At 41.5% G+C, this 12,953-nt stretch overlaps 1 protein-coding gene across 1 annotated transcript; it reads left to right on the top strand.

Annotated features, from left to right (window-relative positions):
- The first annotated feature begins 322 nt into the window (after nucleotides 1–322).
- Nucleotides 323–1,210, top strand: LOC149403025 (uncharacterized). The gene has a single exon (XM_089608606.1). The coding sequence runs from the start codon at nucleotides 323–325 to the stop codon at nucleotides 1,208–1,210; it is 888 nt and encodes a 295-aa protein (XP_089464732.1).
- The last annotated feature ends 11,743 nt before the right edge of the window (nucleotides 1,211–12,953 follow it).

Below are 12,953 nucleotides of genomic sequence, written 5' to 3'. Positions count from 1 at the left end.
CCTAAAGGGAAAAAAGAAACTCGAATGGGACGAAAAATGCGAGAAAGCATTTAAAGAACTAAAAGAATACTTGTCGACACCCCCGATCTTAGCAAAACCTTTAACATGAGAGCCACTCTACCTATACGTCGCTGTCTCCCAGACAGCGGTTAGTGGAGTGCTCGTCAGGGAAGAGCAAGGGGACCAACGACCCATATTTTATGTGAGCAAGTCGTTAGTCGATGCCGAAACTCGATATCCTATCATGGAAAAATTGGCATTAGCCGTAGTTTCCGCGGCGTGAAAACTCCGGCCCTATTTCCAATCTCATTCCATAATAGTGATGACAACCCAACCGCTAAGAAGCTTCCTACACAGCCCCAACCAGTCAGGGAGACTGACCAAATGGGCAGTAGAGCTAAGCGAATACGACATTCAGTATCGAATTAGGACTTGGGCTAAATCTCAAGTTTTAGAAGATTTCCTCATCGAACTCCCAAGAGAAGACCCAGCCGTGACTGAGGATGATGACACTTGGACACTGAAAGTGGATGGCGCATCATCAAAACATGGGGCAGGAGTAGGAATACACCTGACATCACCCCACGGCGAGATCATCGAACAATCATTCAGACTCGACTTCGTTGCATCCAACAACGAAGCCGAATATGAAGCACTAATAGCCGGATTAAGGTTAGTCACAACAGTGGGAGCAAAGCAAGTACATGCTTATTGCGATTCTCAGCTAGTAGCAAATCAATACTCCGGCGAATACGAAACAAGGGATGAGCGAATGAAAGCTTATTCGAAGGTTGTAAAAGACCTTGCGGCGCGATTCAAACAATTTTCTCTAATGCGAATCCCCAGGGGTGAAAACACCTCTGCAGACGCACTGGCCACATTGGCATCTACCTCGGATCCGGATCTCAAAAGGGTAATACCAGTCGAGACAATCAAACAACCTTCCATAGCCATCACTGTCACGGCAGTAATAGCTATAGAAAGGGGGGATTGGAAGGATGAAATCATACATTACATCACGACTGGTACGGTCCCGTCCGACAAGATGGCAAAACGAAGGCTCATACTAAGGAGCGCAAGATTCTGCGTAATAGACGGAAACTTGTTCAAAAGAAGCTTCGCAGGAATATACCTCAAGTGCGTCGACACGGATGAATCAAAACGAATCCTAGAAGACGTACACGAGGGAGAGTGTGGAAGCCACGCATGAGGCAGAGCACTCGCCATCAAAATAAAAAGGCAAGGCTACTTTTGGCCGACCATGCTGGCAGATTGCGAGGCACATCCGCGCCACTGCGACCAATGCCAACGCCACGCACCCAACATAAAAAGATCCGCGGAAGAATTATCCTCCATCTCGTCTCCATACCCATTCATGAAATGGTCCATGGACATCGTGGGACCAATGCCATCCGCCCCAGGCGGACTAAGGTTTTTGTTAATCTTGACAGATTATTTCTCCAAATGGGTCGAAGCAGGCGCCTTCGTCTTGATAAAAGATGTCGACGTAACCGCATTCATCTGGAAGAATATAATCTGTCGGCATGGAACCCCCTATGAGATCGTAACAGACAACGGGTCACAGTTCATATCAAAAATATTCAGAACTTTTTGTTTCCGCAATAACATAGAGTTGAGGATGTCGACACCACGGTATCCTCAAGGAAATGGACATGCAGAAGCAACAAACAAAACTATAGTAGACTCAATAAGAAAAAGGCTCGATGCCAAGAAAGGACGATGGGCAGAAAAATTGCCCGGTGTGCTCTGGGCATACCGAACCAGTCCTCGAAGACCGACAGGAGAAACCCCGTTCTCTTTAGTTCACGGGGTCGAGTCTGTCATCCCGATCGAGCACCAGGTGCAAACCCTTAGGGTGACACACGCACCTGAAGATGAGTCAAAAAACAACGAATCACTATGCGACTCCTTGGATTTTGTGGAAGAAAGGCGGGATGCGGCCCTTGCACGACTATCCCTCTATAGACAATCCATTGCCAGATTCTACAATAAGGGCGTCAACGCAAGAAGATTCGACATTGGAGACTTAGTTCTTCGAAAAATATTCCAAAACACTGCCGAAGCAAACGCGGGAAAACTCGGTGCAAATTGGGAAAAGGGTCACGAAAATAGCACATCCCGGGGTCTATGAACTCGAAACACTCAGCGGTGTTCCCGTTTTGCGATCATGGAACGTGATCAACCTAAGAAAATATTACTGCTAAAAGGCAAGAATCGAACTACGGCTGACTTGATCCCTGCATAAGGGTACGTAGGCAGCCTCTCTCTGCGAAGGCACAGTCCCAAAAATAAAATAACCCTAGTCGCCCGTTGGGTAACAATTGCAAAAGTATAACAAAAAGGCTCCGAAGCCCACACCTAGTCCTAGGACCACGGTGTAAATATCTCACGACCAAGGCGAGATCCGAAGTCTCACCTCGTCATCTCATGTGACATCTGAATCAGAGGGCGTACCTCGCCAGAGAGGACCTCGTTCGGGAAAAACATAGCGAAGATTTTTAGATCTCGGCGATCTAAAAAGACTAGACAACGCCCGGGTAAGATTCATTTGTTTACTCCAGCCTAAGGGAAACATTTTAGATCTTGGTTATCTGAAAGACTTAGTAACTATAAAAACATATGGCAATGCGACTCCGGCCTAGGGGAAACATTTTAGATACTGCGATGATCTAAAAGACTTAGCTACCTTGAAAATGCCGCCATATGACCTCGGCCTAAAATCTTAAGGGAAACATTTTAGATCCCGGCGATCTAAAAGACTAACAGATTTTAGAAAACCCAAAGCGATTAAGACTTCGGCCAGGTAACATTCTATGGAAACCCTCAGAACGAAAGGGCGACCTGAATGACTTGGACAAAATACACACATTCATACATTCTTCAAAGAATTAGGCGAACTAAAAGACTTGACGAATATTTAAGAAATGAAAATCGCATTTAAAAATTAATGGTAAAACAAAACTAGCAATCCAAAATAGATAGGGGTACCGAAGCCCCCTATAATTGTTTCAAGACAGATAAAAGTTTCGCCCAAAACAAACTGACCCAAAATATAGAGATAAAAATACTGGAAAACAAAAACGATGAACAAGGGGCAAGACCACGATGAGAACGGCTCCGAGCTCAAGCTTCGGGACGCTCGGGGGAAGGGGTGAATCGTTGAGCCTCCTCCTCGACCTCGGGAATTGGATTCAGAGTCTCGTCCGTCACGCCCATCATCGACCCGTGTTCGTCAAAAGGAGGAGCCTCGGATTCAGGGACCTCTGCGTAAGCATCAGGAGCGGAGTCGGGCTGGACTTCGGGAGGAGAATGTTGGAATCGATCTAGGGTTTGAGAAAATAATTAACGCTTCGGTAAGCGGCGGAATTTTAAAAATTTTCTTTTACAAGTAAAACAGTTTTTACTAACCTAGACAAGTGCAAGTACATGTAATTAAAAAACCAATATGAGCTAGAAGTTTACTAACCTTTCTTGAAGCTTGAACTTTGAAGAAGCTTGTGGAAAGTTTGCAACGCTCGTCTCCCCTCGCAGCACGTCTCTCTTTCTTTCCTCGGCACCTCGAGCAACCACGAAAGTTTCTATCACTAAATCACTCGAAAAGAAGGAATCAGTGAGTGGGCACTTTTAAACGCTACGACTTAAGAACGAGTCTCGAAGTCGCAGAGCTAAACACTAGGTCGAGTGAGGACCTAGGTGCCAAGACAAGAAAAATCGAAAATATAAACTAGAGAGAGAGAGAGGAAGGGGCGGCCAAGTCTAGAGAGAGAAGCTCTCAATCTCTAAAACTTTTGAATGAATCAATTGTGAGAAAAAGGGGCTCCTATTTATAGGAGAGGTCTCACCTTCTATAAGGTAGTTTCCTCTTCTATAGAATATCACATATTCATGAGCCAATTACCTATTTTCCCACTTGAGATGCTCGGCCAAGGATGCCTTCTAGAAGGCTTGGATTTGTTTCCATTTTTGTTCCTTGCCTTGCCTTGTTCTCTCTTGGCCGATTACCCTAAAGCATCCTCATGCAAATTTGTTTCCTCTTTTTCTTTTGGCAAGTATCTTGATACATTTATGCACAAAATATTCTCTCTTGGTTGGGTATGTTGGGCGCCTATGTCCTTCTAGAATGGGCTTCTAGAAGCTTTTCCATTTGTTCATGACAACATGAAAAATGCCCAATAAGAATTTTCAATAAAATTCTTATGAAATGAAATTAATTCACAAGGCCCAATGATCAAGTCATGGCCGAGTGAAACATGTCATAAAATGACCTTGTCAAAAATTTATTGACATTCATTTCATCCTTTGTCTCAAAAGACAAAAATACCCTTTTAACTATTTTCGTTCTTGTTTTGACTTAGCTTCCAGTTTAACTATTCCTATCGATGTGATTCGTGACAGTGACCTCATGGACCCAAATGAACAAAGCTTTAGCTAAACACTTGGACTCAAAAGTTCACAAACCTTTTCCAAGTTTAGCTTAATGCCAACTGACTCCACTAAAGAGCTGACACTGAAAATCTCTCGGTTCAAATGAATTTATTTTCTACTCAAGAATTCGACTTAATTATGATGAGCGGATCCACTGAATATTATCTATGTTTACCCTTCATGAATGTCATCAGCTAGTCGGGATTTACTAAATTACCATTTTACCCTTCTAGCTGTTATTTCCTCAACTCCTTTGTCGCTTGTGAATAAGTTAGAAACAATGTATTGACGAGGAGCTAACAAGTCACATTGTTTCATCCAAAAGAGTCAGGACTCAATTTGGACACTGGCCAGTTCATTTATTCACACTCCAAGGAACAAAGCATGAGGTGACATACATTGCATTTCAGCAATCTTGTACATGAATTCCATATCTACGAGAACTTCACAAAGTTACTCATGACAGACTCACAACTTAGTACTTCACCAATAGGCCTTGTTCGGAATCACATAGTGAGTCCGAACTTTGACTTTCGAATTAAGGTAAGCATGACGCAATTCATACATAGTGACTTCGAGACATAAGAGGTTAAATGGTTTGTTCTTATATTGTCTCTAGAAGTGCACTGGTCAATTCAGTACCTTCGGAAGATACCTAGAAGAACTATAGAGTCCCCAACTCTCAATGCCTCATAACCAGACATCATAGATTCTTCTAACAATCATACTGAGGTCAATAGTCCTTTGACCCTAAGATTGCGAATATATCGTTTTAAGCAAACTACGAAGAGTTTGTTCATGCAAATCTACATTTGTCTCTTCGTAAGTTGTTTAGTTTGTTTATGGACTAAAAGACTATGGTTTTATCATAAAGCTTCAGACAAGGAAGATTGAATGAACGTTTCAACTTTATTAATGAATGAATAGGCAATTACAAGCAAGAGTCTTCATGAGACTTTATTACATCAAATGTTCAAAATAAAGATTACAACTCTTCTTGTGGGAACCATTGACAACAAACTCCCACTTGACTCAAAGAAGATGTGTGTAGTCTTTCATGCCTAATCCCTCACGATGTTGGTCGAAGACCTTGTTCGCTAGGGCCTTGGTGAATGGATCTGCTAGGTTCTCCACCGTTGAGATCTTCTTCACTTCCACGTCTCCGCGCTGCACGATCTCTCGAATCAAATGGTATTTCCTCTCAATATGCTTAGAGCGCTTATGGCTTCTAGGTTCCTTTGAGTTAGCGACAGCCCCACTATTATCATAATAAAGGGTCATGGGCTCGTCGACGTTTGGAACAATTTCCAAATACTTAAGGAACTTTCTAAGCCATACAGCCTCTTTGGATGCTTCACAAGCAGCCACATATTCTGCTTCCATTGTGGAGTCAGCAATGCAAGATTGCTTAATACTTCTCCACACAACAGCTCCACCATTAAGGATGAACACAGATCCTGATGTGGATTTCCTGGAATCCTTATCCGCTTGAAAATCGGAGTCGGTATATCCCGTCATAGTCAGGTCAGTACCTGAGTATGTAAGCATCAAGTTCCTAGTTCTTCGAAGATACTTAAGAACATGCTTAACAGCAATCCAGTGCTCGGGTCCAGGGTTGGATTGGAAACGGCTAACTACGCCAACGGCGAAACATATATCAGGTCTAGTGCAAAGCATAGCATACATGAGGCTTCCTACGGCAGAGGCGTAAGGAATCTTCCTCATGTCTTCAATCTCTTGTGCAGTCTTGGGAGACTGGTCCTTAGAGAGTGAAACTCCATGCCTAAAGGGTGTTTGACCCCTCTTGCAGTCTTGCATCGAGAAGCGATCCATCACCTTATCAATATAAGATGCTTGAGAGAGCGACAGGGTCCGGTTTTTCCTATCTCGAAAGATTTGGATTCCCAGAATGTACGCGGCTTCTCCTAGATCCTTCATATCGAATTGCTTTGCTAGCCAGACCTTAACCTCAGATAACTTACCCACGTCATTACCAATGAGTAGTATATCATCGACATATAGTACCAGAAACACAACTTTGCCTTCGTGTATTAACTTGTAAACACAAGGCTCATCTATTGACTGTTCAAAGCCGAAGCTCTTTACAGTTTCATCGAATCTAATATTCCATGACCTAGATGCTTGCTTTAGTCCATAAATGGATTTAAGCAACTCACAAACCTTGGTCTCTTGACCTTTATCCATGAAACCGTCTGGTTGAGCCATGTAAATGCGCTCGTCAAGATTGCCATTCAGAAAGGCTGTCTTGACATCCATTTGCCAGATCTCATAGTCGAGAGCTGCAGCTATGGATAGGAGTATGCGGATGGATTTAAGCATTGCGACTGGCGAGAAGGTTTCTTCATAGTCAATCCCTTCTTGTTGGGTATAACCCTTTGCCACAAGTCGTGCTTTGAACGTCTCGACGTTCCCATCAGGACCCATTTTCTTCTTGTATATCCACTTACACCCTACTGGTTTAATCCCTTCAGGAAGGTCTACAAGTTTCCAGACTTTGTTGACATACATCGAGTGCATTTCAACTTTCATGGCGTCAAGCCAAAGGTTTGATTCAGAACAAGCCATCGCTTGGCTATAGGAAACAGGGTCATCCATGACGGAGACGGCTACAAGAGAGTCTCCATAAGACATGTACCTATCAGGCTTTTGAGTAGCCCTCCCACTACGTCTAAGTACTACTTGACGAGATTCTGATGAGTTAGGTCGTGTTTCAGTTGGGGTAAGAACAGTTCTCACATATGAGGTAGAAGCTTCCTCACCCAACTTTTCTTCAAGCACAATTTTGCTTCTAGGTTTCGCATCTTTCATAAAGTCCTCCTCGAGGAAACGAGCATTCGTGCTAACGAAAGTCTTATCGTCCTCGGGACTATAGAAAGTAAAACCTTTGGTTTCCTTCGGATATCCTACAAACAGGCACAATTCTGACCTACTAGCCAACTTGCTAGTCTTTTGCCTCAGCACGTGTGCAGGGCAACCCCAAATTCGGATGCGGCCAAGATTCACTTTACGGCCAGTCCATCGTTTATAAGGAGTACCAGGAACCGTTTTGGACGGAACTTGGTTCAGAATGTAGGCGGCTGTTTCGAGGGCATATCCCCAAAAGGAAAGCGGGAGTGATGAGTAACTCATCATTGATCTAACCATCTCCATAAGAGTTCGGTTTCTTCTCTCTGACACTCCGTTTTGTTGAGGTGTGCCAGGTGCTGTAAGCTGAGAAGCGATACCTTCTTCTTTAAGAAAGTCATCGAACTCTCCAGACATATACTCACCACCTCGATCAGATCGAAGGGTTTTGATCACTTTGCCAGTTTGCTTTTCCACTAAAGCCCTAAAGACCTTAAATACGTTAAAGGTCTCGGATTTGTGTTTAAGCAAATAGACAAACCCATATCTTGAGTAATCATCAGTGAAGGTAACGAAGTATTCGTATCCTCCACGTGCATGTTGGTTGAGCGGACCACATACATCAGAATGTATTAGTTCCAGCAACTCAGTGGCTCTTCGACCCTTATCGGAGAAAGGTCGCTTAGTCATTTTTCCTTCTATACAGGATTCACAAGTAGGTAGTGAGCCTATTGCAGAGGCTTGGAGTGGACCATCCCTCACAAGTCTCTTAATCCTATCTAGACTGATATGACCAAGTCTTAAGTGCCAGAGGTATGTTGATTTTGTTAGATCGGAGGATTCAGAAAGTTTGATCCTCTTTGGCTCCCTAATTAGATCGTTATCTATTTCGGTGTCTAAAAGAGAAGGTTGAGTGGGATAGATGTAAAAAAGACCATTCTTCATACATGCATCAGTGACGAAAGAATCAGAAAAAGAAATACGAATTCCATTCTTTATAAACTTTAAATAATAATCTTGCTCGAAAAGTTGAGCAACATATACTAGGTTTTTCCCAAAGGAAGGAACATAATAAACATTATTCAAATTTAAAGTTCGATCTTCAAAAGATAGCGTCACAGATCCCACAGCCTTCGCAGACACCACGCTCTCATCACCCCACTTGAAGCAGAAGTCGCCATCCTCTAAGCTTTTGCTTTTCCTAAAACCAGTCAAGGAGCAGCAAATATGGTTAGTAGCAGCGGAGTCAATAATCCACGATGATACATTATCAGCTACTAAACAGGTTTCAGTAACAAGTACAATACCTTTTGCTTTGGTTTTGAGGTAGGCTGGACAGTTCCTACGCCAGTGACCAGGCTCGTTGCAGTGGTGGCACTTGTCGTTAGACTTGTCCACCTTCGGAGCCTTTGGCGCCTTCTTCTTCGTGTGAACCTTAGGTTGGTTCTTCTTCTCGGCATTGCGAGGTCTCTTCTTAGATCCAGAGGTGGAGGCAGTAGCATGTACTTCTCCTTGAGCCCTCTTTTTCTTAGTGAGTGCCTCAGCGGTTTGAAGTTCCTTCATGAGCTCGGTAACAGTGTACTCCAGCTTGTTCATGGAATAATTCAACTTGAAGGTATCAAAGGTTTCGGGGAGAGTTTCCAAGATCATATCTATTTTAGTCTCCCCATCAATCTCAGATCCAAGAATCTCCATCTCGTTGAGATAGCTAATGATCAGCATCATATGATCTCTAACGGGAGTTCCAGCCTTCATACGACAGTTCATGAATTGTCGGACCGCTTGTTGCCTAGCTTGACGTCCTTGCCCTCCAAACATCTCATGGAGATTGTAGAGCATATCGGTGGCAGTTTCATAATCTCGATGTTGTTGTTGCAACACATTGTTCATCGATGCCAAAATATAGCATCTCGCAATCTCATCGGATCGAAGCCAGGCCGCCAAGACGTCTTTCTCCTCTTGCGTCGAATCATCATTCGTTTGAGGACAGGGGGTGGTGAGAACCCATTTGTGCTTGTCGACAGTAAGGACTATGTCGAGGTTACGTTTCCAGTCGACGTAATTGTCGCCTTCGAGTTTATTCGAGGAAAGAATTGTAGAGAGAGGGTTGAGAGACATATTGCCTATAAAAGTTGAAACAAGTTTATGATTAGTCTTTGGTTTAGGATTTAAGTTTTATTAAGACTTTTGTAAAATCCAAAGGTGTTATAAACCAAACGATAATTTACTCCCTCAAGAGAAGGCCGCAAAAAATCTCCATTTATAAGTAAATGACACATCATTAATGCTAAGCCAAGATGTCAATACATCTATTTTGACTAGCCACCTTGTAAATTGGTTTGATCACTCACATCCTTTCGCAGAGCCTCAAGGGAGGATACTAGGGATTGAGCCTAAGTGTGCAACCAACCACTTAGTCCAAAAGATCAGCTTTGAAAAACAATCCCCCAAGGGGAGGCCTTGCCATCATTGCATCACTCTCGGACGTAGCTCATTGAGCAATGATCGAAGCAATAACGCCTTGGAGTACTCACATTTAAGTGAGGGTCGCAAGAGCGGCTCTTAGTCCCACGTTATTGCATCTTTCATTAGTGTTGGGGATCGTGGGTTACAAACAACAAGTATAACCCTCCCACTTAGTTTTTGGAGTTGGTTCATCGACTCTTTTAAGTTCGGAAACAAATTTCCTAGTTAGAGAGCGACAGAGCGGACAACTAGAAGAGAATCCTAGATCGACATGTTCAGAGCAGTATTAGTGCATAAAGGCACAAGGTACATACTCGATCTTTTCCTATTTTCTATTTCGGGAAAATGCGTGAGGGAAGTGTGAACTTCAACTCACTCGAACACTTGAAAGTTTGAGATTACACATCTTTTTTATTTTTCGGCTTGTCTACAAGGAGACCTCCCACTTAAATTTTCAAGAGCATATAGATTTTGAACATATGTGATATAGATATAGTTTTGAAAATATTTTGAAAATTTATTTGATTTGGATGACAAAATATTTTCAAGTTTGAAAGTGAAAACGGTTTTTCAAAATTCAAACTAGTTTTGTAAAGATTCAATTTCAATTAAACTTTCAAAAAACAAAACATTTTAATCTTACACATCATGTTTATACTCACATGAAAAACATTTTTGCTCAAGAAAATTTTCTCATTAGAGTTCTATAACTCATGGTAGTGGGGTTTGAAAATCCGGATTTCTAAAAAAAACTGGAGTTTCAGACAGCCGCGCACCTCGGAGTAAAATCGCCATATCTGGCGGCTCCGATGTCCTTTTCAGCCGAAACCGGTGGCATTGGACAGAGGACAGACAGAGCTTTAATTTGATTCAAGAATCATCAAATTTCGATTTCTGAGCAGAGAGTTATGCCACTTTTAATGCGGGTTTACTCCAGCTCGAAGAAAAAGAAATAAATTAAAGCTTGGTCCTACTTAGGTGCGAAAAAGAATCAAGTGTAACGGAACGTTTTAAGATGTTGTTTAAAGCTTTTATTTGTGTTTTATTAGCAGGGTAATAACATAGAATAAAAGAAATAACAACATGCATAAAACGATTCAAGTAAATAAACGAAACTAGCAAGACAATATAACTAGTCACAAAATTTTACTCGAAATTTCTCAAACCTTTAAAACACGTTTTTTAATATAAAAAATTAAAAACTTTTAGAACTGATTATAATGTGTTTTAAAAACATCCCAAACTCATAGAAAATCAACATGCTTTTCAATTTGAAGGCAAGAGCAATAAATTAAAAAAAATCTAAGATTACAATTCTAACTTGTCACAAAATTAGTAAACTTTCGAAAACGATTTTCAAGCTCATAATTTTAAAAACATGTACATGCTAATCTTTGACCATAGCTCTGATACCATTTGTTGGAATCGATCTAGGGTTTGAGAAAATAATTAACGCTTCGGTAAGCGGCGGAATTTTAAAAATTTTCTTTTACAAGTAAAACAGTTTTTACTAACCTAGACAAGTGCAAGTACATGTAATTAAAAAACCAATATGAGCTAGAAGTTTACTAACCTTTCTTGAAGCTTGAACTTTGAAGAAGCTTGTGGAAAGTTTGCAACGCTCGTCTCCCCTCGCAGCACGTCTCTCTTTCTTTCCTCGGCACCTCGAGCAACCACGAAAGTTTCTATCACTAAATCACTCGAAAAGAAGGAATCAGTGAGTGGGCACTTTTAAACGCTACGACTTAAGAACGAGTCTCGAAGTCGCAGAGCTAAACACTAGGTCGAGTGAGGACCTAGGTGCCAAGACAAGAAAAATCGAAAATATAAACTAGAGAGAGAGAGAGGAAGGGGCGGCCAAGTCTAGAGAGAGAAGCTCTCAATCTCTAAAACTTTTGAATGAATCAATTGTGAGAAAAAGGGGCTCCTATTTATAGGAGAGGTCTCACCTTCTATAAGGTAGTTTCCTCTTCTATAGAATATCACATATTCATGAGCCAATTACCTCTTTTCCCACTTGAGATGCTCGGCCAAGGATGCTTTCTAGAAGGCTTGGATTTGTTTCCATTTTTGTTCCTTGCCTTGCCTTGTTCTCTCTTGGCCGATTACCCTAAAGCATCCTCATGCAAATTTGTTTCCTCTTTTTCTTTTGGCAAGTATCTTGATACATTTATGCACAAAATATTCTCTCTTGGTTGGGTATGTTGGGCGCCTATGTCCTTCTAGAATGGGCTTCTAGAAGCTTTTCCATTTGTTCATGACAACATGAAAAATGCCCAATAAGAATTTTCAATAAAATTCTTATGAAATGAAATTAATTCACAAGGCCCAATGATCAAGTCATGGCCGAGTGAAACATGTCATAAAATGACCTTGTCAAAAATTTATTGACATTCATTTCATCCTTTGTCTCAAAAGACAAAAATACCCTTTTAACTATTTTCGTTCTTGTTTTGACTTAGCTTCCAGTTTAACTATTCCTATCGATGTGATTCGTGACAGTGACCTCATGGACCCAAATGAACAAAGCTTTAGCTAAACACTTGGACTCAAAAGTTCACAAACCTTTTCCAAGTTTAGCTTAATGCCAACTGACTCCACTAAAGAGCTGACACTGAAAATCTCTCGGTTCAAATGAATTTATTTTCTACTCAAGAATTCGACTTAATTATGATGAGCGGATCCACTGAATATTATCTATGTTTACCCTTCATGAATGTCATCAGCTAGTCGGGATTTACTAAATTACCATTTTACCCTTCTAGCTGTTATTTCCTCAACTCCTTTGTCGCTTGTGAATAAGTTAGAAACAATGTATTGACGAGGAGCTAACAAGTCACATTGTTTCATCCAAAAGAGTCAGGACTCAATTTGGACACTGGCCAGTTCATTTATTCACACTCCAAGGAACAAAGCATGAGGTGACATACATTGCATTTCAGCAATCTTGTACATGAATTCCATATCTACGAGAACTTCACAAAGTTACTCATGACAGACTCACAACTTAGTACTTCACCAATAGGCCTTGTTCGGAATCACATAGTGAGTCCGAACTTTGACTTTCTCAAATGAGAATACTAAGGTGTGAAATGCCATGTCTCATTTCAGGATTAAGGTAAGCATGACGCAATTCATACATAGTGACTTCGAGACATAAGAGGTTAAATGGTTTG

Source organism: Urtica dioica, chromosome 3 (assembly GCF_054948205.1).
Source record: "Urtica dioica subsp. dioica isolate 48M chromosome 3, U.dioica_male_clone48M_v1_H2, whole genome shotgun sequence".
NCBI lineage: Eukaryota > Viridiplantae > Streptophyta > Magnoliopsida > Rosales > Urticaceae > Urtica > Urtica dioica.
The sequence above is the reverse complement of the archived record's forward strand: the minus strand, read 5'-3'. Positions and strand labels throughout refer to the sequence as shown.

Coding starts and splice junctions, on each gene's coding strand:
- LOC149403025 (XM_089608606.1), top strand. CDS start 323: ATGACAACCCAACCGCTAAGAAGCTTCCTACACAGCCCCAACCAGTCA.